This window comes from Heliangelus exortis, chromosome 15 (assembly GCF_036169615.1).
Source record: "Heliangelus exortis chromosome 15, bHelExo1.hap1, whole genome shotgun sequence".
Taxonomy (NCBI): Eukaryota; Metazoa; Chordata; class Aves; order Apodiformes; family Trochilidae; genus Heliangelus; species Heliangelus exortis.
The window spans coordinates 14,792,305-14,818,806 of record NC_092436.1 but is presented as its reverse complement, the minus strand read 5'-3'; the positions used below and the strand labels follow the sequence as shown (position 1 = coordinate 14,818,806).

At 41.0% G+C, this 26,502-nt stretch overlaps 1 protein-coding gene across 23 annotated transcripts in view; it reads left to right on the top strand.

Annotated features, from left to right (window-relative positions):
* Positions 1-26,502, top strand: part of ANKHD1 (ankyrin repeat and KH domain containing 1) — a 112,798-nt gene that overhangs the window by 4,015 nt on the left and 82,281 nt on the right. For all 23 annotated transcript variants that reach the window (XM_071759034.1, XM_071759021.1, XM_071759033.1 and 20 more), the window contains exon 2: positions 11,953-12,106. In XM_071759034.1, the coding sequence (XP_071615135.1) occupies positions 11,953-12,106 (154 nt within the window). The remainder of the gene's footprint in view (positions 1-11,952; positions 12,107-26,502) is intronic.

Sequence of the window (26,502 nt, the reverse complement as noted above, 5' to 3'; positions counted from 1 at the left end):
CAGGTCTCTCCTGTTCTGTAATTCAGGGGTTTGGAGTCCTGCAGTGGCAACTGGAGCTCACCCACCCCTTGGCTCTCAGCTTCCCTTACTTAAGCCTCTACCTATTGCATAAGCCTCTGGGGATATTTACATAAAGCATAGTTAAAAATCAGACATAACCTCCCTCCTCCAATCAGTAGAATTAAGAGTCAAATGGCATTGGAGAGTTGGTCTGTGGCTTCATTCCTCTCTTCCCCTCCTGATCCAAGGGCTCCTAATTTTTAAACTGGGCTTTGAATTCAGAGTAAATACTTGGGTAGTTTGTTTTAAATAGGCAGTGTGGTCTGGTAAAGTCATCTTCACATGGCACTGCTGCTTCAGTGCTGTGTGTACACAGTGTGGCTGTCTGCTCAGGTTAGTTTAATGCTGATACTTTTTATTATTTTTATATATTAAAAATAAATAGCCTTTTATCCGCTGTAAGGAATAGAAATTCAAAAGGCTGATGCAAATTCAGGTAGATTCTAGACAGAAAAGACTTTTCTCTGAAAAATGTAGGTTTCAGTTTTGCAATTGATGTTTCTCTTCTTTTGACCAGCTCTTCAAAGGTGAGGCAGAAAGAGGTAAAACAAAATGGAGAGTTTTCTACAAGAATTATTCACTGGTTAGAAAGCATCAAGAGCTAATGGTTTCGGGCTGAAGGAAGCACAGAACTGGTCATTAATTCCTATCCTGATTAGGCATCTAATTCTTGGAAAAGTTGTGGTAGGTATCTCAGTAACTTTGAAAGTCTGGCCTGTGGCAGCTAGACACAATCTAGTTATGCTTAATACTTAGTATTCCATAACACTTTAAATCATCTGATTCCCAAAGTTTCTTGCAGAACTCTTGCTTTCCAAGCTGCCAGATGAGTCTACAACCCCAGATAATTATCAGCAACTGTTTTCTAATGATGTGTGTAGAAAGTAAAGATGTGAAATACTACTATTTAATTATATAAACATGTGGTGCAACCCCTTGGTAAGGAGAGATTTATCAAATTTAGCAGAACATCTATATTTAGTTACAAATTTGCACACAGGTTTCAGCAGCCAAGTTGTTACTGTGGGGCAGGTGTGGGGGGGGGTTCATTTGAGCATTACCAGAAGGACAGACTGCACAGCTGGTGAATCCCAGTTCTTGTCTTCTGATTCACACTGGGGCTGCCCAGCTGCTCCCATCTGGGGTTGATATTGCAGAGTTCTCCTCTCTCCTTATCTCAGAGGCTCCTGAAATCCAGCTGGAAGGGCAGCTGGGTGATGCTCTTGCAACACTGCCCTGTGCTTGGGGCTCAAACCATGCCTGTGAAATTCTCTTAAAAGAGGAGTAGGTGTGGAGGGAAGGGGAATATGAAAATGCTCCTTTCTCTGCACACATCTGGCCTGGGCTTTAAAACTGTCAGCAGCCACATCACTGAATTTGGGTGCTTGCTGAAGGAGTTCAAACCAGGGTTTAGATCCTGCAGGTGAGGAGGCTGCATAGCTTTGATCTTATTAGGTCATTTTTTAACATACATGAATATTCCTTAGAAGCTGTTGTTGGGGGGTAAAAGTGACTCTCAGAATTAAAATAGAGACCAGTCTGACTTAAATGGGAAAAGGAACCTTTCTTAAGCTTGTTTCTCACTCAAAACTTCATGAAGCAGGAAAAATAACTATATCTTGATGGGGGACTCCTTGCAGAACTTTGTTTTAAGTTAAGCTCTGAAGCCTCAGTCTTCAGGAGGATGCTTTAATTTTCCTGCTGTGGATACTTGATTTACTGTGTGCCATGCAAATCCCATCTAACATCCTGGAGAAGAACTTCCCTCCCTAATGGCAATGTCTGTGTGAAGGATGGGCTGCTTTAAGCAACACTTCAGAAATCAGAGCTTTTTTCATGGATTTTCTAGGAAGTTTTTGAAAAGTGCCAGGCCTTAAGTTATCCTAAATAGCATCTTGCTCATTGATACCTCACATGATCTTGGCCTTCTACAGTAAAATGAAGATTAGTTGAACTTTCAAATTCTATAAATGCTGATGTTTGTAGCAACCTTGCTACTTCAGTCTGTTTTGTCAAACCATGCTGCTTCTGAATAAGAGGAAAAAGTGGGTACAGGTGAATTAATATTTGGATTTAAGGTTCATTTAGTTAGGATGATAAGCTTGTCTGAGCTCTGACCTTTTGGTACACCTCATTTTATGATTTCTGTTTATTTTTGCCCCCTGATAAATATCACCTGATAAATAACTCTTCTTTTTTTGTTGTGAAGATGCAGAGTTTTCGTTTCATGTATTTTTTGTGGAATGCTGAGCAAAATGATGGAAATGCATCCTATCACAGGAAATGCCTTCATTACTTAAGTGTTTTATTAGGTAGCATTGATTATGTGAAAGTTTTATAAAAAAAAAAATTCTCAATTTTTGCAGCATTGTGCATCTTCAGTTTAAATGCAGATAGAGAGAAAACACTACCATAAAGCATAAATAAAATAATTGGTCCTGTTGATGGATTCTCTTAGTTCTTAATTGCTTTTTATGAGATAAGAACACTTACTCATCTTTGCCTTTTGCTTTTAAGAGGGACTTGTGCAGATTTTTTCAAACTTTTTATTTTTGTCTTACAAAGCATCCCAGAATCTGAAGAAGTGTCCTAGACTGAGAGGTTACTCAGGGTTGAGTTACTGTGTTGTGCTTGTCAGAATTCTGGTGGTATGTGAGAAGGACTGTGTGTGGCTGGCTCTTCTGACTGTGGGAGGTTTCAGAGGTTACTGAACTTGATATCCATCCTATAGGAAAAATTATTCCCTATTTGTCAAGTGAAAAAAAATGATGGATGTTTCACTGGCTGATTAATAGTGGGGCAACTGAAGGCACCTCTGTGGTTCTTCTGGTGTTTCATGGGCACTACATTTTGGCAGGGTCCATAAGGTGCTCTCATTTGCCTTCAGTAACATGTAGAGATTACTAATTAACTGAGATTTTCTTCTAGGAAAATCACTAACTCTATTGAACTCTTCATTTTCCCAAATAATTAATAATACTAATGGTGGGAGCAGCTTTCCAGGGTGAGTGGTCTCATTCCCAGCCATGTTCCTTGGCCACAGTGGCTTCAGAGCCTTGTGTTCATCCAGGGTGTGAGAGGGTAGCCAGGGGGAAGGGGATCTGTGAAGTGCACGCTCAACATTTAGGATTTAAGGTAAACTCAAGGTCTTGTGTAATAAATGTACATCAATATTTTCATTGTTTTTCTAAAATAGTTACATTTGAAAGCACTTTTACTGCTTTATCTTGAGTGGCTGGTGTTACAGATAGGGATCTCTGCTGTGTGATGATTGTGTGATAGCTTCTTTTAAATGGCTACCCAATGGATCAGTAGTTATCTTATGGTTTCTGCTGGTTTAGTAGGAGTAGAGCAGGCACAAACCTGTTTGTACAGGCCTTGAAAAAGTAACTACCACTCACCTCATCCCTGAGAAGAGCAGAAAGTCAGTATGATTTTTCAGTTTGGGATAAGCCTCTAGGAAACTTAATCACTTTAAATACTGAGATTAACCTCTGTCTGAAACATACAGGTTGGCCTGAGAACAAGTTATTGAATTCCAAGATTGGGCTACCTTTATTAGAGCTACTTGTAGGATTTTTTTTTAAAGCACTGTGTCCCTTTGGATTGGCAAGAGATCTTAAAAGGCCATTCCCAAGAAGGTGGCTGGGAATACTTGCCATCTTGGATGAGTGTGAGCTTTTACATCAGCAAAGAAATGGATTTGCTCATCTGTTTTGAAGTTGCCTTCACTTTGTTTTAATGCCTGGGGTTTACTACTTGAGCAAGGATCCCACCCTGAAAGCCCTGGCTAAATTGATGCAGCAGTGCTGCTATATTCTAATAAATCAGAATATTGAGTTGAACTTGCTGTTTCTTGCTTTGAGGTGAGGATAGAAGAGTGGCTGTTTCTGTAAGGTTATTAGATAGAAAAAACAGAGGGCAGGAGGGAATCTTAAAGTATGTGGAGAAGATGTAGCACTGAAAACAGGATTTAGAGTTGACCAAGATGGAATACATGAAAATAGGTAGTGCTTAGTGTAAGTAATGCTTATTTTACTTAAGGTTTACTGGTCTCCAGTCAGTGGTTTTCTTCAGTGTGAAGGCTGCATGTTTTCAGAGCAGGCACTTGGTTTACTGGGGTTTGTGAGAATTTTGAATAAACATCAGTTGTCAGTTCCAGTTCTATAAATGGCAGCTCCCTCCTGCAAAAGATTCTCTTGTAGAATAGGAAAACTTAGGCATAATTAGTTTTGTTTACCAGGTATTAAATATGTGATGGCTGAGGGCTGGGTTTTAACTGGTTTTTTTTTTCCCCAGTAGTGACTGCAATGAGTAATGCTGTATGGAGAAACTTTCTGATGTTGCCAACCTCTCGTACTAAAAGGACTCAAGCTGTGTGTTCATCATAGAATAAAATAATGTCTGAGGTTGGAAGGGACCTTAGAGATCATCTCCAACCTCCCCACCGTGTCCAGGGACACCTCTCATCCAGCCCAGGTTGCTCAAGGCCCCGTCCAGCCTGGCCTTGAACTCCTCCAGGGAGGGAGCAGCCACAGCTTCCCTGGACAATCAGTTCCAGAGCCTCACCACCCTCCTAGGAAAGAACTTCCTAAGATCCAGTCTGAACCCATTCTCATTCAGTTTAAAACCATTTCCCCTTGTCACTGGACTTGTAAAAAGGCCTCTCCAGCCTTCCTGTAGGTTCCCATCAGATATTATAAAGCATCTGTAAGGTCTCCCTGGAGTCTTCTCTTCTCCAAGCTGAACAATCCCAGCTCCTTCAGCCTTTCTTTGTCTTCTGTGGCTTAGTGTTTTTTGAGGTAGTACAGTTATGTCCTGGCTTATTGTTGTGGAACAGGATTTTAATAAAAATAAATTGGAGATACGTTTGTGGAAGAACCATAAATCAGATAGCTCTGTCCAGAGGTGTGTCACAAAGTGTAGTTTGTAGTATTGAAAATGGAGTAAATATATCTAGTGTTAGTTGATTGCTTTAGAGAGAGCCTGGCTAAGTGGTTTTAACTTTATGTGGATCGTTCAGATGCTTGCTCAGGAATTCCTGCATGTTTGGTATTAGAGCAAGAAAAGGGAAAACCCAGAATCCACAATCTGTGGCATGGAAGACTTGTGCCATAAACTATTTCTTGTTTTATCTGCAAGTTTATCTGAACGTTTCAGCCATGATTTGGAGAACTGAAGAGTGACTTGGGGTGCCAGGCTGGATGTGATGGGGCTGGACTGAGCAGAGAGGAGGTGCCACAGGGTGTCAGACACCTTGCTGGTTGTCTCACCCATGCAAGAGCATCTCCAGCCCTGATTTACACACAGTTGTCAGACTTTTGGACCTCAGTGTTTGTGGGAAAGGCACTTTCCTTGACTCCTTGATGCAGTTAGGTCCATCTGTATTTACATTGTATCTATTACAGAGTTTGCAAAATTAACCTGGGTTTTGAAATTAAGTATCCCAGCCCAGATCCTATAGCTGCTTGTTTCATTGTCAGGTAATTGCTTAATAGATGTTGGAATAAAGGCTGTCCTTCAGATAATCCTGCATCAAGTTAGTCAACTTCCTATTGTAATTGGAGCTACATAGATTTGCACCCCTCCTCTCCCCACCCTCCCAATCTAATTTGCTGCTTACAAAACTGTTGTTGTAGACTGCTGAGCTGCTTGGTGTGCAGGTCCTAAAAGCTCCACTGAAATGTGGGGTTTGTAGCCTGCCAGGGAGCTGAGCTGATCTAATGGCTTCCTATTCCCAGCAGAATGATGTTCCATTTTATCAGATGCCTTTCAAAGTCCATGAAATTCAGTAAAGTGGTAAAAAATTATCTGCTCCCTCCCGAGTTTTATCCCTTTTTGATGTGTTAAATCAACCCACGAAAGTGGTAGCTGCATGACTTGTCACAAGATGAGCAGTGACTGGAAGTGATGCTTCAGATACTTTATGCTTTTCCTGTTGAGGTGCTGTTGTCCCCAGGCACTCTGTAGTCCCCTTGGGTTTTCAGTGATTTTGTAATCACAGGATCCACAGGGCTCTTGCTGGCAGATGATGTCTTGGCAATTCACAGATTTGGGTGGCTTCTGTCAGGCTGATTTTTTTATTTTTATTTTTTTTTTTAATTTAAATTGAAGAAACTGTCTTCAGAAATTACAGTTCAGGCCCAGCAGAGTGAGTATGGCCTTATGTCATAAATTACATCTGAATTGTTGTTCCCATTGATTTTATATTGTTCCTATGTCCTGACTGAAGTAATTCTCTGAAATGCTTCATTTCTTTCTCTAGCTTTGAAGTGTCAAGAAAGGGAGACTGAGGTTCCACTGCAAAATTTTGTGAGAATACCCACTTTTTTTTTTTTTTTTTTTTTGTAGCTTTACCTCTTCCTTTATGCCACCTCTTGAAACTGAAATAGTAATGCAAGGAAGGTATCTTAAGTAGGGGCAAAAATGTTTAACTGGCATAAGGGGGGTGGAGGACAGTGTTGAAAATTGCATTTTAGGGTAAGCCAAAGCCAGGCCTTCTGCTTGTGTCCCCAGCCTATACCAGGGGTGTAGCAGTGCACTTCTCACAGGAAGCTCTCAAAAGGGCCATGTTGGTGACAGAGCCCTTCACTTCCTCCTTTGAATAATAATTTTTTAGTAGTTTTGAAGCTGACATTCTTTATATGTGGAATTTAAAGGAGTTTGATGTTGTATTTGAAATAAAACCTCATTTTTGGGCTTGACTTAGTGTAATGGTATCTGCTGTCCTGATGGTATTCCCCAAAAGCAGGATTACAAGGGGTAATTAGAGACTGGCATTCAGTGTAATAAGGGACATGACAACATAGACTGTCAAGAGGTTGTGTTTATCAGGCAAAACCACAATATCTGCCTGGTGTGATCCTGCTGCAGTGTCACACTTCTTGTTAATTGGGGAATGAAAATAGTTTAAGTATAGAAGATTTATTTCAGCTTCATAAATGTGAACTGCAGCCTGATCTACAGGCCTTGAGGAAGCAAAGGGCCCTCTGCATATATTCAGATGTATTTAAGATACTTGTCCAAATGGATTTATTACAGAAATAATTAGGAGGGGACACCTGACACAAAAGAGAAAACCAGGTGGTCATTTATTTGTATAATCAATGGGAGCCTTAGTCAAGGGCTTGGGTCCTCATTATTTGTGGATGCTCCCCAAGGAGTAAGTGTTCACAGGTCGGGGTGTACCTGGAAAATGCAAGTTCAAGGAAATTATTTGGTAGCAGCTTTCTCTTTCATTTCAACACTTTCTGTGAAGTCTTCCCAGAAGTGCTGGTGTGGCACAAATGGGAGGAGGAGGTAGAAGGAGCTGAGCTGTCCTTGGCTGCAGGAGGAGGACACAACGGTGCTTTTCCTGCCTCCATAGCCTGTGTCAGGAACGGGATATTTGTGAGCAGGTCTGGGCTATTCTGGGAAAAGTTTGTTTTTATTATTTTTTTTTATTCCCCCGATACTGCAAGGTAGGAAAAATCAGTTTACACTTTAATATTAGCAGTGTGTTTCTAACCCCGTGTGTCATTGCCTGTCTTGTGAGAGCTGCTAAGTGTTGGTTGTGGTGTTAGTGCTTACAGAGTTGCCTTCACATACCCCTGACCTGAGGTAAACCCAGGCATGGTATTAACATATAAATACTGGTGTAGTTGAGCCCAAATAGCTGTGAATGTAGCTGCTGGAGGGAGGGAGGGAGGAACCAGTGGTGTAACTGGATCTGCAGACTGGGAGGCTGCTGCAGCCCCTGGCAGAACTTCAGGAAAGGTCCCTCAGTCCCTGCAGTGAAGTACCTGATGGGCAGCTCTCTCCTGACACCCAATGCAGCTTTTTTGGGATTCCATTGGCAATTATTCCTATTGCAGTTGTTTTGGCAGGTAGAATAATGTCTTGAATCCCTGTATTCCCAGGGAGCCTTGCCAAGTAAGATGCTGCCCAAAGCAGCTCTCAAAATAATCCAAAAATAGCACAGTGACTGGTTACTCTATCACTTTGCTGCAGATCTGATTAGGGTAGAGCAGGGTGCCTAAATTTTGCAACAGGAGTAATGTATTTTAAGTCTTTCAGGAATGCTAACATGAAACGTGGTGAAGTTTTTGTTTGTTTTGTTTGTTGTTTTTTTAGTGAAGATTGTGGGGTTTTTGTTTAAAAAGCAATATTTCTTTGATTTATTTGGGATAGCTTGTTTTTGTAAATAAAAAATAACGTTATTAAAATGTCATTGTCACAGGTCACTTCTATTCACAAGACAGCTGGTGGATTAGGTAATTTCTTACTCTGCTTTTAGTGATAAGGTATCCAGCTGTTCTTCCTTTCTAGCCTTGTCTTAGTGTTTGAGAAGCAGCATTGATCTACAGAAATCTCAGACATTCTGACTTGAAAATGCATTGAAACTTGTTCTGGGAGACTGGCAGTGGTCCAGCTGTCCTAACGTTTGTCCTAACATCCCAAAATAGGGATTTTCAATATTTTGACTCTTAAGCCATATTGGTATTGTGGCCATGTTATTAAGCTCTTACTAAAAATCAAAGCACAACCTAAAAATTGATGCTCAACATGGGCAGAAATAATGAAAGCAGCTACCTTTTCTTGCTGTGATATAAAACTAAGAGGAAAAGACTGTATATGAAGCAAGATTTTTGTGTGAGACTTTAAATGAATGAGGTCTCTGGAAGTACAGAGGCAGCAAGAACTGCAGAGGGGTGAACAGGCTGCACCAGTACTATCTGCCTTGTGCCCTAAGTAAGAGCTGGAGCTGCAATTCACTTTAAGTAGTGTTTGCAGAATCAATATTAAATAGACTTTTTTAGAGGTTCCTGTAAGCAAAGTCCCCTTCTGCTGGGGGGAGAGAGTTTCTTACAAGTTGCTGTGTGAACCTGGGAATGGTGACTTAGCACTGATTCAGGCTCAAGAGGTGTATTGGTGCAGGTAATGTCCTATAAATACATACAGGTGAGCTTGGGGTGGCATCTGTTGGAGAGAAAATGGTCCATATCTTCAGCAAAAGGTCAAAAAATGAAGTTTTAACTGCTGTGGGGCAGCTTTTGGAAGGTGGATGCAAGGGTGATGTCCTTGGGTTTGCCTGGGTCTTCTCAGGCTGTTTTGAGCCTGGAAGTTAAGGTTTGTCACTGGGAATGTTTCTATAGTATTGGTTCCTAAGTGCAGTTGCTTCAGTGGTCAGAAGCATTTTTACCCCTATCACCCCTTTAAAAGGGAGGATTGCTGTTAAATTCAGTGGTGTAATTGAAAAGGTCTGTTAACATTTAATAAAATTTCTTGTATGGAGTTATCAACTCCATCTAATGAACAATCATTTAAACACACAGTGGGATTTCCTGCTGCTTACCAGGTTATACAAACAATGTTACAGTTGGGAATAATGTTTCTGGGATATTGGTTAGGTAGAGCACCTTGTGTAGTCTTTGAGGGAGAAAATTAAAAACCTTGAAATACTCCTGTAGATACAGGTGAGCTTTCCAGAAGTCAGTTTTGCACTACAGCTTATACCAGCAAGGAATCCTTAAGCTGGATGGACATAACCTGGAATGTGAGTTCTGCAGAGGGGAATCTTACTCTAAGGATTAATTTTTCTGTAAGTTTTCATATAATCACAGAATGCCAAGGGTGGATGAGACCTCTGAAGATCATTGAGTCCAACTCCCCTCCAGAGCAGGACCAAACCTCAGAGAGGTCACTCAGAACTGCATCTTGATGGGTCTTGAAAGTCTCCAGTGAAGGGGACTCCAGAACCTCCCTGGAGAGCCTGTGCCAGGGCTCTGGAACCCTTAAAGTGAAGGAATTCTTCCTCACGTGGAGGTGGAAATTCCTCTGCTTTAACTTGAACCCATTCCCCTCGTGCTATCACAGAGCACAAGTGAGAAGAAGTTGTCCCTTCTTGATGCTCAGCCCTCATATATTGGTATTAATCAGATCCCCTCTCAGTCCTCTCCTCTCCAGACCATAAAGCCCCAGGTCCCAGCCTTTCTTCATCAGGGAGCTGTTCTGTCCCTTCATCATCCTCAGAGCCCTCCTGTGGACTCTCAGGTAAATCCCTGTCCCTTTGGAACTGGAGACTGGAACAGAATGCAATATTCTAGGTGAGGGCATGGTAGAGGGGGATGATAACCTCCCTTGATCTGCTGGACACACTCTTAATGCACCCCAGGGTACAATTGCTCTTTTGGGACACATTCCTGTCCCAGGGATAACTTGTGCACCAGGACTCCAAGGACCTGCTCCATGGGGATTGCTTCCTAACTTGCACTGGTGCATTATCCCAGTTATTGTTATTCCTTCCCAGGTGCAGGACTCTGCACTTTTTCTTGTTGAACCTCATAAGGTTCCTCTTGGCCCAGCTTTCCAGCTGTCCAAATCTTACTGAATGGTCACCCAGCCTTCAGCCAGTCCTCCCAGCTAAGTAGCTCTTCTTTCTTTGTAGTAAAAATGTGTGTCACTGGTTTAGGTCATTAATTTTTCCATATTTAATGTTCAGCTCCTTTTCACAGTGACCACTCTCTGCACTAATCTGGAAATCCTAGAACCCTAAATCATAGCCTGCTGCCTTAACTTGAATATTAGTGCCTTGGCACCCGGGGTGCAGTACCTGTAGGTGGGCTGATACCTGAGATGTCCAGCTCTAAAAGACACTCCTTCTCCCTGATTCCCATCTGAATCTCTGTGAATCCCTGGATGTGACTTGGACAGAATGTTGCAGAACATTTACATATCAGAAAGGGGAAGAAATGAACACCAATTCCTCTTGAATAGTGCTCCAAATAGCTCCTGTTAACATTTCTCACCCAGCAAGGCACTTAGAATTTGTAGATGGCCTGATTTGATTTAATTTTTTTTTTTTTTTTTTTAAAGTAAACTGTCTATGGCCATGAACTTTCTTATGGTGTTGGGTGACAGGGCTGGATATGATAGCTTAATGTTGGTGTCAGAAAGAATGGGGAAGGATTAAGAGAAAAAACACAGGGAGAAGTGAGTGGGACATGAAGTGTGAAAGGGCAGCAACAGTTGTGTAATGAGCAGGTCTCATTTCTATGGGATATTTAAGGCACCCATAGTGCTGAACAGGTAATGTCTAATTATGGAATAGTGTTTTTATCCTACAGTATTTGGGAAAACAGAGGAAATTATGGCTGAGCTTCAGACAGATTCTGAAATGTAGTTCTGCTCTCATTAGAGGATGAGTCAGGTATCCTCCTTGTTTACTCTGCCAAGCTGTCATAAAACTCCAGTGTGTTATGTTGACTGATTCCATGAGCTTGTGTTTGGAGATCATGTGGACCACTGGTGGGACAGCATTACTGCTGCTCAGTTAGAGTACCTGCTTGCTTTATTCTTCTGTGTGTGTTCTTCTCTAGAAAACCATAATTACCCAGAATACTAAATGCCAGCTTGGAAACAGATGTTTTGGGTTTGAATTTTAGTTAGTTTGCTTCTACTCAAAACAAACAAACAAACAAAATCCTTGTGTTAAATTAGTTGAAATTATATCTAAAATAGAACTGAAACTCATCTTGGGAAACCAATCAGTCCCTTCCTGGCTCTCAGATAGGTTTGGCTACACCCCAGGCTTGTGGTGACCAAGTAAGTACCCCATCTTGTAGCTGTCTGTCCTGGTGATTAACTGTCCAAACATGCATAACATATTTTCAGTATTTCATCTGAGTTACCCTTGCTATAATTTAAGAAGTTGTTAATTGTAATTCTTATAATAAATTCTTTTTCATGTAGAGTTTTTGCTTTTGTGATTTCAGGTGATTAATTTGTACGGTTGTGTCCTCTGCTTCGCACAGATAAAAAAAAAAATGATAGTGCAAATAAATTTGTGTTTTAATTTGGGTTGAGTATAAAACTTCAAAAATTGTAAAATTTTCTTTCTAACTTGGCAAACAGGTTGAATCATTTATTTTGGACCAAGAAGATCTTGATAACCCAGTACTTAAAACCACGTCGGAGTTATTCTTGTCGAGTGCTGCAGAAGGTGCGGACTTGAGAACTGTGGATCCAGAAACACAAGCAAGACTAGAAGCCTTACTGGAGGCAGCAGGTGCTTTCTTATTGTATTTTTTTCCTGAAACTAACTTGCACACAGATCTGGCAACCTGTAAATTTTGACCCTAGTGAAATATTCACATGTCTGGAAATTTACTGTGATCGTGGGGAGCACAATGTGGAAAACCTGAGGGGTTGAGGGTTTGGTTCACTCTTCCTGTACATACAAAGCTAGAAAATGTGATTTGAGTGTTACAGCATTTCAGTTACCAGATGAGTTTATTTATGTTAGCAGGGGGAGGACTAAAGGGGAAGGAAATAGGCTTCCTAAAACATTTTTTTTTTCTGCTGCTTTGGTCAATATGTAATTATTAATCAATTACTTCAGAAATATATAGGTGAAATACTTGATTTTGCTGCTTTGACTTACACAAAAATCTTTTTCCACTCTATTGCTCAGAAAAATGACTGTTGGAAAAATGCATATTTAATGTTCTTGTTTCAGAACCCAACTAAACAAACACAGTGCCACTACATTTGTTACTTTTATAGTAAAAACTTGCATAAGTCTTTCTAAGGTTTATGACTCAGGTGTTTGCAGTGGATTTGAAAATAATTTTTCAGTTTCAACAAAGACAAAAAGATACAAAAACCCTACTTTGAAACAAATTCTCTCTGATCATTATGGGTGCATACTCAGGCTAGCAGGAGTGTGCTGACAAAGTTCAGACTTAGCTTTGAACACACTTAAGGGCAGATAAAATAACATTTATTTGCAGGTGTGAATGTATAAGCTTAGGTACAGTCTTTTGAAGAAGCAGAGGGCAAGGGACTTGGGCTTTGGGCTTCTTTTGCATTTTGAATTTGAAAAAAACCTCAAAACATAGCAAAGTTTTTGTCAGCAGAAAGTTGCAGCCGCCTAATTAAAAGTGGTCCCATAAAATTATTTGAACTCTTGGGGACCAAACTTTGCTTTACAGGGAGGACAGACTATTTCTGGGATACTCTAAGCACTAAATTTGAAGTCTGGTACCTTTGTGAGCCATTTGAAAAATGAAAATCACTTTCTCTCATGTACCTGATGACTGATGTGTCCTAAACCCTATTGCAAGCTTTATAAATAGTGAGTGGGGATGTCTGAGTAGTGTTAGGAGGGCAGTCAGTTTCTGAGGTATGGGCCTACAGCTAGGGCTGCTGCATTCAAAACTATTTCAAGGGATTTAACAAATCTGTGAGGTCCCACTGCTTCTTGTAATGCCTGTGAGAATGCTTTCTTCAAATTTCTAAGCAGCAGTAATTAGCCAGGATTGGATGATTTGTTTTAAGTCTGAGGTTTCCATGCTGTGATTTCTTGAGTGCTTGGAGTGGGGCTGTAGGAACTGGGCAGAACAGAAGGAATCTGGAAAGCAGAGCAAATAGAATGCTTTTGTTTGGGGTCTGGGGTCTTCATCTGCCTCTCTGGAAAGACTGGACAAAATTAATGCCACTTGATGGATGTGTGAGATCACAAGACTGAAAACACTTGTGAGAAAGCCCTCCAGTGAAGCAGTACTTGTCTTTCCCACTGAGAGTTCTTGAACACTGACAATACCACCAGGCTAATCTAAAGGAAACACTGAGAATTTGATAGTTCATTAATAAAAGCTGTAATCTGACTGTGGTTTAAAAAGAAGCTAGTGTTTCTGGAAGATGGTCTAATATCTGAATTTTGCTGGCTGATTTGGCTGCAAATATTCTTCCTAACCCTAAGTGAGCGTCTAGTTTTCTGTCATGGAAACAGACAAAGCAGCCTAGTGTTAGGATTTGGTATTATTTTGGGAAAAGCAAGTGATTTCTCCTGTTATTTTAGTTTCATTTTAGCCCTCAGCTCTAAATGTAGTTTGCAAAAGTAGATGACAGAATTATTGCTTGAACAATCAATTAATTGTGGCCTTGTCTGATGTGGCTTCCAGGGTAGCCTGGCCTTCATTGTGATGATCATCTCCCCTGTAGAAGGCTTGATCCTGGCTTAAACCTAGAGGAAAATTGGTCTTGGATTTAGTGTTCAGATTTCTTAGGATTTCTGACATGCAGAGTTTGGCTGTGTCATTAGGATCTGAATAAGTATGACTTGCCAAACTAGTTTTACTCATTCTTTGTGAATCCTTTAATGCTCAGGTCTCACATGGGCATGCTGCTCTTCCATTCTGGGAGGTAAGATCTAGCAACTGCAGCTAGATGGGATGTTCTTCAAAATGGTTATGTAGAAGAGGTTTTCAGCCATTTCTCTCAAGATTTTTGGGAGTTTTGTTTTGTTTTTATCTTGATTTGAGAGCCTGTTAGTCCTATATATGAAAATGTAGAGGCCAGGACTTAGTTGAACTGCTTAAAAATGTTTCTCTATGTTATATTTATTCACCATCAGAGTGCTGGATATTTTTTCTCAGTTCAGCTTCTTTATTCTGTTTCCAAGAAGACTTAAAAATATTTTGTGGTTTTGGGTACTGAGGAGGCAGCCCTCAGTAGAATTTCTAGCAAGAGAGTTGTGCCTCACCCTTGTTTAACATAGCAGTGAGTGCACACGTATGTGCAACACATGTGCACACCAGCAGCAGTTTGGACTCCTTGTGTTTATTAGGGGCACTGATAATCTGGTTGATAAGCTTCAGTTTGGACAACCTTGCTTCCTTCTCTAATCTATTTAAGCAAAACACAGACCCTTTGTTAATGAACAACTATCTTTAAACAACTGTCAGTGATTGTATTAGTTCACAAAAAAGCCCCTGGTTTTGCATTTTGAGGACCCAGAGACTTCACTGATCTATGAATGTCATAAATATGAGTTGATTTTATCTCCAGAAATTGAAGATAAATTAAAGCAATTAAATCATATTCTTTGGAAGGTTATCTTAAACAAACCAAGTCTTTTGTATACCTTCAGTTTGACTCCTAGGAGCAAGGAAGAAATGTATAGGTAAAATAACTGATAGGAAGAGATATTTGGGGATGTTTCTGCTTTTCAGACTGTAATGAAACAGATTCTTAGTATTTTGCCATGGATTCATGTTCTGCACTAGAAACATTCAGCTCCACTGATAATTAGGGTACTGTTGATTTCCTAAAATAATATACAGGCTCTGAAGAAGTTCTTCTGTGGATCTTCAGCAAGGTTGCCTATAAATGTCCTTTTTAGGGGCAGCAGTTGGCTGCTGGAGGATGGGAGCTCTTTGCTGCTGTTCATGAATGGCTGTAGCATTCAGAGCTGTTGCTGCTCTTGGCAGATTCCTCTGTGGATCCCTCAAGACAAACTCACCTGCAGAGCTGCAGGACGTGTTCAAGCTGTTTTCATTTGGTGGTCCAGCCTTTTGTAGGCATCAGGAAGGGAAAATTACTTCCTTATGTACTGTGGTCCTATGAGTACAGGTTGATTCTTAAAGAGGATAGGGAAAGGTGTTGGCTGGAAGCATGGGGTCAAATAAAAATCCTGGATGCCTGGGATATTCTGCACCCAAAATGTGGAATTCTCCAGGAAGTTGTAAAATGCCAAAACCCCATGGCTGAAATAACCTGTTTGTAGTGTTTCAGCATGGTTCTGCAGGGTTTCTTGGGAAGTGCTGTAAAATGTTACTGAATAGCTTGAGGAAATAGCTTGGGTATCCTTACCAGCAGATCTTTGCTCATGTTCTTTCTCAGTCTGAATGTTGAAGCACTTTGACAACAAAGCATCAAAAAACAGATGCATGAGAAAGTGGTCAAACTCTGGCACTGAAGCACCTGGATTTCCTGTTGAGTATTTGCCCAGGGAGGAGTTTTGTGAGCAGTGTGTTCTGAAGAAGTCCAACTATTGTGTATAAAGGGCTTTTGAGGAAAATGAGGTTACTTTGGAGAGGAACCATGTTCAGCCAAGGTTTTGCTTAATGAAACAGATGCAAGTAGTCAATCCTTATGTTCAGAAAGGGACCAGAATCATATAAATCCTTCTTTGCTATTGAAATGCAGAATTAAAGACCCTCACATAGGTGGTTTGTTATATTTGAGACTTTGGGGGATTGAATGATTAAGTGGGGAATGGTGAAAGAGGAATCCAGTTTTAATAACAAGTGTCTCTTTAGTATGAATTTCAGTAGATGCTCAGGCACAAGCACCTCTTTGGGAAGGTGGTAGGATGAGGTGGCAGGGGGGAACAGGTTGTGTATTCTGGAGCTGGGGAAGGCAAAAAGTGGAAGTAATCACCTACTTAGTGGAAACACAGAACACGGGTCAAAATATGAATGGACCCAGATAAAATCTGCCAGCTCTAGGAGAAACTGAAAGGGTAGAGTGAGATTCAGCAGTTGTGAATTTGAATGCTTTCCAGTATGTGTATCTCTCTCTGTTTACTCACTTGCCAAGCTGTTGACCAAAACTGCTTTTGTCTAATGTGTGATGTGACCAAACCTGTTCTAACAGCAAGATTTTAAAAAAAAAAAAATGACTGTGAATTCTACTGGTTTTCCCCAGCATTAGAGAGCTTGAATGTGGGAAGATAGACCTGTAATTCAGCAGCACCAGGAGTGAGCAGTGGTCTGAAAGAATGGTGCAAAAGATGCACAGCTTGCTTTCATTCTGCTTTGAAGACTCCTCTGAAAGTGGGCTGGAGAAATTCTTTAATAATGTTGTTTGTGATCAATAAGATTCATGTGTGGACCTGGTGTTTCTTTTCTTAGGGCTGATTACTAACTTGTGACTTAAATGGAGGTGGGCATCTAATCCATTAGAAACTTAACCTCTAAAAGATTATCCAAGCTCCACTTGAAACTGCAGGAGTCAAGGGCTGCAAAAAATGAAGGATTCATGTTTGTCAGTTTAATGGGTGCACCCCCTGTGCTTGCAGAATGTCAGAAATACTCTCCTAGATTTGTATTGGTGTTCTTAATTAAGGAAGAAAAACTGTGTGTTGGGGGGAGTCTGAGAGAAAAATGTGAGAGGTTTGCTAGAATTTGAGCAAAGATGGAACCTTTTTTGTAAAAAATGTAGTAATACCAATTTTGAAGTGTGTTTAGCCACACTGAACATGACAAAGCCCATGTTAGCCCAACTATTTTTATTAGTTCTTATTTAAACCAAGATAGACTTTCCACCCTAATCTGATCTGATCAGAAATACTTGGTGCTGTATGGGCACAGCATAGAGATAAATAACAGGAACAGTTTTCATTAAGCCTTCATTCTAGGTGTTTCTTTGGAGACTGAATCTGTGCTACTACTAAAATCCCCACTATCTTATTAACTAGAAAACTTGGTTTTTGAGACACTGACACATTTCAGTGACTTGCTTATTTTCTTTCTTCACCATCTGAAGATTCAGAGTGGGAAGGAATATATGGTATGTGAAACATACAGATGTGTTGTGCTTTTGAGTAAGTTGGATGAACTGTCTGAATTTTGTGCATGTAATTGGATTATTAATATTATATTTCTCTGAGGTTTTGCATGATTCAAATATTTTTTTTTCTAATCTGGTAGGTCTTTAGATAGAAAAAGTCTAGTCTAATCCTACTCTTAGTCAAATTAACTTACATACTTTGTGTTAAATATACCAGCTTCATATTATTTGGCTCCTTTTCAGTTAGATTTTGCTGTGAAGAACAGTTTCATTGTTGTAACTCTTAAATTGATGCTTTTGGATGTTGAACAGCTAAGTGTCTTACCAGATCTGAAAATTATGCTTTTAGAATTCTTTGACAAAAATTATTCTGAGATTTTCAGCTTACCTTCAGTAGGGATGTGGCTTGGGAAGAGCCAAGTTACAAGTTTTAATTTGTGAAGTAATAATATTGGCCAAGATAATCTTAAATTTCTTAAATTATCTCTGTGTTTTTATGTATCTATATATTATATATGTCTATATAATAGGTTATGTCTATATAATATATATATATATGTAGAGGTAATTGTTAACCAGACAGTGCTTCATGGTTGTACTGTAAACATCTTGTGCAATTCTCCTTTTAACATTGTTTTCAAAGTCCTGGAGATATATATATATATATATGTCACATATATATATATATATATATATATATGTATAAAAAATTAATTCCTTTCTTCTATTTTACTTCTCCCATGTTTTATTTTTCATAACATTTGGATTTGTCTGCAAGGTAAAATCCCCTTTGCTTTCCTGCTCCAGTTCTGGGGATATTCCTGCTTAAACTTTTTTCCATTCACTATTGTTTTCAGGACTTGTTACATTTGTGCTTGGAGTAGCCTCAGCTGAAGAAGGAAGGTGGTAGGGATGTTGGGGGAGGAGAAAGGAAGCAGTGTTTTATTGACACTTCTACCTGATGCCTGAATTGAGATGGAATTTCAACTGTACCAGTGGGAGATCCTACTCTTTTTTGGTACATGGATGATTCCTTCATCTATCAAAGGGCAAATAATCATATTCAGGGGGTACAGAAGTTTATCTTGGGCTTTGTGCTCCTGCTGAACATCCTCTCAGAGCTGGCTGAGCAGTGCTGCAGCCTGTGCTGGGGACTCTGGTGTGGGGCAGTTTGTAAGAGCTGTGTGGGCAGGAAGGTGAAGCCAGCTTTTTGGTGGGGTCTCCAGCTTTGTGTTAGAGTTGGTAAATGAAGATCTTGCCCAGCAATGTTGCAGGTAAGCTAATTCTGGGGGTCTGTGACATGAACCAGGTACAGAAAAACCCCACTGCACTGGCTCAGCCCACAGGTTCCTTAAAGCCTGGTAAATAATGTTGTTGCCCCAAATGTCTTCACCCTGATGGAGTCTCTTTTAACCATGGTATAGTGGTATTTTTTCTGTGTTCTTCTGTTAGTCCTGTGCATGATTTCTGTCTCTGGAGAGATTGGCTGCTGATAGGAATCCTTCTTTGTGATGCCTGGGTAAGAGGGGAGCATAGATGATGTGTAATGAAGCAGTTCCTGCACTTCCATGTTCATCAAAATGCAGCTCTTCTCCCTAAGGGAGGCAGGAGAGCAAGGAGGTAGAAGAGCTTCTCTGTCCTGCAAGAAGATTCTATTAATCATTTATTAAAAAAGCTCAATTACACAGACTTGGAGTTTAAGTTTGCATTTTTGATTCTTTCCTGCATTTGTCAGCCATGTGGCTTCTTCAGCACATGATGATAAAACCCAAAGTTTAGAGGTGTTCAGAGCAGAGTTTGAGTATTAAGTGAATGCTTCACAGTCTGCAGAAGATTGGATCTGAATCTCCCCCACTCAGATTTCAAATTTTCTTTTGATGTTCTTTATCTTAATGGCAAAGTGTGGTGACAGTAAGTAGTGCCAGCCACTTAGTTCCATACTGGACAGACTGGTAAGTCAGGTTGGCAGTCTGAATGTGTAGCCACCCCTTTTGGGACTGGTTGGAATTATCCTGAGAGGTAACATAAATATTAGAAGCAGGGCTGCTTGCTACCTGTTTATATAAGAGCTGCTTAAGCCTTCTATTTCGTGTGCTGTGATGAGTGGCTCAGGACACGTGAGAGGATTAACTGGGCTTTTGTTGGCAGGACTACAATACATTGTTCTATCAGTTTAGAATGATATAAAATATTTGTGTTTTTTTTTATTTAAAGTGTCAAAAGCAACTGATTATACTGGATCATTATTACATAGTACAGTATAAGGTGTAACAGATGAATCTGTTGCTTTGTTCAATTGGTAATTCACTTTTGACAAAATATTGCTGTTGTATATTTAGGAAATAATTAGAATAAAGAAGCTCATAGGAAAACAAATGTTAATGCCTTGCATAATGATTGAATTCTCTTTATTTCTATAAAGCCAAACCAGTTTTGCCAGGAGTAATGAAGTAAAATTCTGTAAAACATAGTTCTGTTCTACTTATAAATTCTACTTATAGAAGGATGTGGCTTTTTTGCAGTGGGGCATGAGCACCCTCATTGGGTGTTATAAATTATTTTCTGCCTTTTTTGTTTTCAAAAGACAGTATTTAAAATCTTAAATCTCTTGGCTTAAGGCAAGCTGTAGTACATTAAGAAGCTTGCACAAAAATACAATTTATATTTTTTGTGAATATGTAGCATTTAAATATTTGAGGATTAAACTTAGACTAGGAAACTTTTTAAGAAAATATTGCATTGCACAAATTTATCCTTTTTGTATCCATCAAGAAAATACTTTCTGTGGGAACAAAAGGCATGGTGCAGTTCTCTATAAAGATTTTTTACCTCCGTGTCAAAACCATTATCTCTGAAATAGCAATTACTAACTTGTCATTTAGCCATCACCTTTTCATCAAATTCTGCACAGTGGCTTAAAACTTTCTGGAAAATAAGGCTGAAAGAAATCTCAGTAGCTCCAGTTTTACCTCCTGCTCTTCCTCCTCCCCAGGCAAATTCAGCTGAGCCTTTGCCATTCCTGTGGCTTTGAGAACTGGTCAGACAAACTCTCTGGGACACCTTCAGATAGAAAACCTGGGGCAAAGGGGCTCTAAGCTGCTTTGGAAGAGGGAAGAAAGTTGGTGTAGCAAAGCAATTAGTGTTATTTCTTAATAGAGTTGCTTTGGCTGCTTTTTTTAATGCATCATACCAAATTCAGTTGTCCATTTTTAAAGCAACCATCACTGGATCCAACTTGCAGACTGTTATCTTTCTTGGTCCTTTTTTTTATTATTCTTTTTTTTTTTTTTTTTTAGGCTACAGAACATGATGTTATATAGACTTTCATCTGTTCTTGTTTGCCTCTGGAGTCTCTGTATGAGATCTCTATTCTTCATAGCTTGTAGCCCCAAATTACTCAAGTTGAGCTCTATTGGTGCATGGAGAGTGGGAATGTTATTTCATCTGTCCTGCAAGCTGTGCTTTTTGTTTATACATCTCAGTTTGTTGTCTGCCTTTTGCAGAAGAAATGTTGCTTTACAAGTTTATTTTGACTTAAATCTATCAATAATTTTCTATTACAAACTACTCTGTGTGTCCAGTTAATTATTCCTCTCTGTTTATGTATGTGGATACATACATTTGATGACACTCCTGTTTGGATATGTCCTTTAAAAAAACCTTACCAAATCTTAATTGTTATAAAGGCTAAAATTGCATCTTTACTTTTGAAGAATTATGTGGCTTTTGAGTAACAGAAGAACAAGGAGAAAAGGATATTCTAATATTCTAGCCCACCTGGCCTGACTTCCAGGTGGCTTTTGCCAAAAGCAAGCAAGCAGCATGTTCTGGAAGCCTCTCAGGGAAAGGGGCATGTACAAAGATTTAATAATGAAAAGAGGAGAAAGTAGCAATGTGGTTGTGGCTTTAGGCATTTAATCTTCTCCTGTAGTGAGCATGCCCAGTGCCTGATCTTCATAAACTGGAGAGAGAGGAAGAGGTAGAACAGCTTTTTTTTTTTTTTTTTTTTTTTTAATAATGCAGATAAAAGCAAAGACCTGGAGAGAAATAATGGAAGAAGTTTGCTTTAGTAAGATCTTGACTGGTCAGTCTTTTCAGTACCCAGTATTTGAAGCAACTCCATCCACAAACTGTCCATTTGATTAGTGCTTGCTACAGTTGTTTTTTTTTTTTTTTTTGTGGAGGAAAATAAAACTCATGTTCTGTGGTGCCACACACTTGTTTTTATGTAACCTCTGGTGATCCAAAAATTTTGTGTGAAGAAGTAGGGCCTCAGAGCTATGCACCTGGGTGTAAGTGCATCTCCTGTGTCCTCTTCCCTTTTTGTCTCTGACCTTTAGGAGGATGCTGCAAAGAATAAAAAGCTGTGATGGAGTGAATCCCCTGGAATGTTTTTGTAGAGGGATATGATTTTTACAATGCATTAACAGTAGATGTGGGGGTTCTTTCTTCAGATTGGGTCATGGTGCAATAAATTCTTAATTTTCTTTCCATAGCTCCCGAATTTTTGGTTGTTTTGTAGCACTGGGGCATTGCCAGAGATCTTATTTCCAGGAGGTTTTGTTATGCAGCATTTATGCAGTGATAGTGCACTGAAAGGCTGTGGATCTTCCCAGGTGTAGTGGAAGCATTATTCACACTTTCTTCAAGGTTCAGTTAGAAACAGGAACTTATACACCACTACAGTAGTCTGTGCTATACACCTTAGTGTGGTAGTTTTATTTATTTCATTTTTTAAGAAATAGCCCAGCTGGTCAGCCTCTGGAAACTGTTGAGTATTTTTGCTTGTTTTGCCATACGTGGCATGAGCTGGGGGCTAAAATTCAGTGGCTTTTTGGTTTAAGTTGGTAATGTTACTGCTCCTCAATGTGTGCTCTTACTTTGCTTGAAAATATAGAAGTATTTTCAAATTTTTGAGTCCCTGAGTACTGTTCTGAGCCAGAGGCATTTTCTGATTTAGGAGAATAGTTACAGCCTGCTTGCACTCAGTTTCCCACTGAATGCTGGAAATGTGGAGAAAAGTGTTCAAGTGGGATTGTTTGCCTATAAACAGCATTCAGGTTGAGTGTTTTTCCTGCATCCCTGTTGTGCATGGGATTCATGTCCTGGTGTCAGTGTCCAGGGTTATGAATCTTTTCCACCAAAAGCCTTATGTTACTAAAAAAAAAAAAATAATTAAAAATTCCATGCTCTACTAGCAAACAGGTGAGAGTGTGTCTGTAAAGTAACTTGTTTTCAAAGGTCAGAATTCCTAGAGTCTTAAATATTTGTTTTAGTTAAATTGGAAGAAGTTAAGAGTAGGAATTTCTTCTTCTCTTGATGTTTCTCAGGGATTTGTGGGGTTTGTCTGTGCTCCTTGCCATCCCACAGTGGATGGCACTGTTTCCATGTCCCTTCATTCCACGTTTCAGTTGTTGCTCCTTGGGATGCATCTTCCAGATTCTTTGAGGAAGCAATTGGCAGACTTGAAATGAGGAAATCCTGTTTTTTCTCTCTGGTAAGGCATGAGAGGAAGAACCAGGAATTAAAGAATATTTGCCTACTGTTAGCATTGGGGTTTTTTTCTGTGAAATAATGAAATAAACCTTGCAAACCCTGTGTGTGTCTGTGTGTGTCTGTGTGTGTCTGTGTGTGTCTGTGTGTGTCTGTGTGTGTCTGTGTGTGTCTGTGTGTGTCTGTGTGTGTCTGTGTGTGTGTGTCTGTGTGTGTCTGTGTGTGTGTGTCTGTGTGTGTCTGTGTGTGTCTGTGTGTGTGTGTCTGTGTGTGTGTGTCTGTGTGTGTGTGTCTGTGTGTGTGTGTGTCTGTGTGTGTGTGTGTCTGTGTGTGTGTGTGTCTGTGTGTGTGTGTGTGTCTGTGTGTGTGTGTGTGTCTGTGTGTGTGTGTGTGTGTGTGTGTGTGTGTGTCTGTGTGTGTGTGTGTGTCTGTGTGTGTGTGTGTCTGTGTGTGTGTGTCTGTGTGTGTGTGTGTCTGTGTCTGTGTGTCTGTGTGTCTGTGTGTCTGTGTGTCTGTGTGTGTGTGTCTGTGTGTGTGTGTCTGTGTGTGTGTGTGTGTGTGTGTCTGTGTGTGTGTGTCTGTGTGTGTCTGTGTGTGTGTGTGTCTGTGTGTGTGTGTGTCTGTGTGTGTGTGTGTGTGTCTGTGTGTGTGTGTCTGTGTGTGTCTGTGTGTGTGTGTGTCTGTGTGTGTGTGTCTGTGTGTGTCTGTGTGTGTGTGTGTCTGTGTGTGTGTGTGTCTGTGTGTGTGTGTGTCTGTGTGTGTGTGTGTCTGTGTGTGTGTGTGTCTGTGTGTGTGTGTGTCTGTGTGTGTGTGTCTGTGTGTGTGTGTGTCTGTGTGTGTGTGTGTCTGTGTGTGTGTGTGTCTGTGTGTGTGTGTGTCTGTGTGTGTGTGTGTCTGTGTGTGTGTGTGTCTGTGTGTGTGTGTCTGTGTGTGTGTCTGTGTGTGTGTCTGTGTGTGTGTGTCTGTGTGTGTGTGTGTCTGTGTGTGTGTGTGTCTGTGTGTGTGTGTGTCTGTGTGTGTGTGTGTCTGTGTGTGTGTGTGTCTGTGTGTGTGTGTGTCTGTGTGTGTGTGTGTCTGTGTGTGTGTGTGTCTGTGTGTGTGTGTCTGTGTGTGTGTGTGTCTGTGTGTGTGTGTGTCTGTGTGTGTGTGTGTCTGTGTGTGTGTGTGTCTGTGTGTGTGTGTGTCTGTGTGTGTGTGTCTGTGTGTGTGTGTCTGTGTGTGTGTGTCTGTGTGTGTGTGTGTCTGTGTGTGTGTGTCTGTGTGTGTGTGTGTCTGTGTGTGTGTGTGTCTGTGTGTGTGTGTGTGTGTCTGTGTGTCTGTGTGTGTGTCTGTGTGTGTGTCTGTGTGTGTGTCTGTGTGTCTGTGTGTGTCTGTGTGTGTCTGTGTGTGTCTGTGTGTGTCTGTGTGTGTCAGTGTGTGTCAGTGTGTGTCAGTGTGTGTCAGTGTGTGTCAGTGTGTGTCAGTGTGTGTCAGTGTGTGTCAGTGTGTGTCTGTGTGTGTGTCTGTGTGTGTGTCTGTCTGGCTGTGTCTGTCTGGCTGTGTCTGTCTGGCTGTGTCTGTCTGTCTGTCTGTCTGTCTGTGTGTGTCTGTGTGTGCCCTGGTGCTTGCCTGGCCGTGTGTTCCTGCCCGTCAGTCTCCAGGGGAGTTGTGCTGACTCTGCCTTTTGAGGCTCTGTCCATTGAAAAGCCAAACAAAGGCAGGCAAACAGTTCCGCTTGGGGCTGAAGTTTTCCCTGAGCTAATCACTGTTCCCCTGGCAGGGCTGGTGCAGCCAGGAGAGCGTTTGTGTGAAGTGCAGAAATGGACTTGTTGAACTGCTGGTGCTGTGGCCCTGGAAAGATGCTGCAGGAGGAGGTAGTGAGGGAAGGGGGAGTAGGCTGGCAGGGAAAAAGGCATCAAGTGCTGAACTAGTTTGCTGTGATTTTGCTGCCATGACAAATCTTTCTGGGTTTGTATTGATGGCCGTTTACTTATATTAAGGGCCAAAAAAACCCATATCCAAAAAACTGGAAAAAAAAATCATATATCAGGTAAGTAAAAAAAAAAAAAATCAAAAAATTCTGTGATAAGTTCCTATTTAACTGTACTATACAGTACCTCCCATTTAATCCTAGAGAAGCATCAAGGCAAATTCAGGTCCAGAGTATTGCAGGTGTTTATAAACTGGTGCTTATTCCTGTCCTGGTCCTTTATAGTTTGGGTTAAAGTTAGCATTGTGATTTAAATATTCCTCTCACAAGCAAGATTGTGCATTTTCTTATGATCAAAAACGAGTTAGAAAGGAGGCCTTAGTTGCCATTGGTAATAAGTAGTAAAAAAATAAAAATTAAAAAAACCAAAGCAAAAAAAACCACAGAACAACCCCCACCAACTTACTGGAAGTAGTAGAATTAGCTGTTCTTCTGTGACTTCTTTAATAAAAATACCTCAATTACTGTCAGATCTTTTTCTACAATACTGCACTACCTAGAACCAGTGCATATACTGAGGAGAGGAGAGGCAGGGTCCTGTGACTTTTCTACAGGATGCAGCCCTGTTTTTCCAAATATTCCAGTATAGATGCCTTGTATACATCAGGTCTTTCCAGACTGAAAATCTGTGCTGTGGGGATCACCCCTGCCTTGCTGCAGTTGTAGTTACTGTTTGTCTGACCCTTCCCTGTTGCAGTTCATACCCAGTGGTCCATAGGGATGTCGGTCAGGTTTTTGGTTCATCTCTGCTTGCACTTGATACCTTTGGCAAGCCAGACAGTTTGAACAAACAGCTTTTGTAGGAATTCATAGAATCATAGAACTGGCTGGGTTGGAAGGGACCTCAGAGATCATCAAGTCCAACCCTTGATCCACTCCCACTGCAGTTCCCAGCCCATGGCACTGAGTGCCACATCCAGGCTCTTTTGAAATATCTCCAGGGATGGAGAATCCACCCCTTCCCTGGGCAGCCCATTCCAATGGCTGATCACCCTCTCCAGAAAGAAATTCTTTCTAATGTCCAACCTAAACCTCCCCTGGCACAACTTGAGACCTCTTGTGCCCTCTTGTCTTGCTGAGAGTTGCCTGGGAAAAGAGCCCAACCCCCCCCTGGCTCCAACCTCCTTTCAGGGAGTTGGAGAGAGTGATGAGGTCTCCCCTGAGCCTCCTCTTCTCCAGCCTCAACACCCCCAGCTCCCTCAGCCTCTCCTCATAGGATCTGTGCTCCAGTCCCTTCACGAGCCCAGTTGCCTCCTTTGGACCTGCTCCAGCACCTCAAGCTCCTTCCTGAGCTGAGGGGCCCAGAACTGGACACAGGACTCAAGCTGTGGCCTCCCCAGGGCTGAGCACAGGGGCAGAATCCCTTCCCTGGACCTGCTGGCCACGCTGTTCCTGAGCCAGCCCAGGATGCCATTGGCCTTCTTGGCCACCTGGGCACACTGCTGCCTCCTCTTCAGCTTCCTGGCAATTGCCCCACTTTGAAAAGTGGAGCTTCATCTCTACTTGCCCTACACTTTATTTTTGTTCCTTGAAGAAACCAAGCTGCTTGATGCTCTGTCTTGGGACTGGGAAAGATGCTGCTTCTTTCTCCCTTCCTTCCTGTCCATCTTGTTGCCTCTTGAATGTCCTTGCTGAGCAGATGTGCC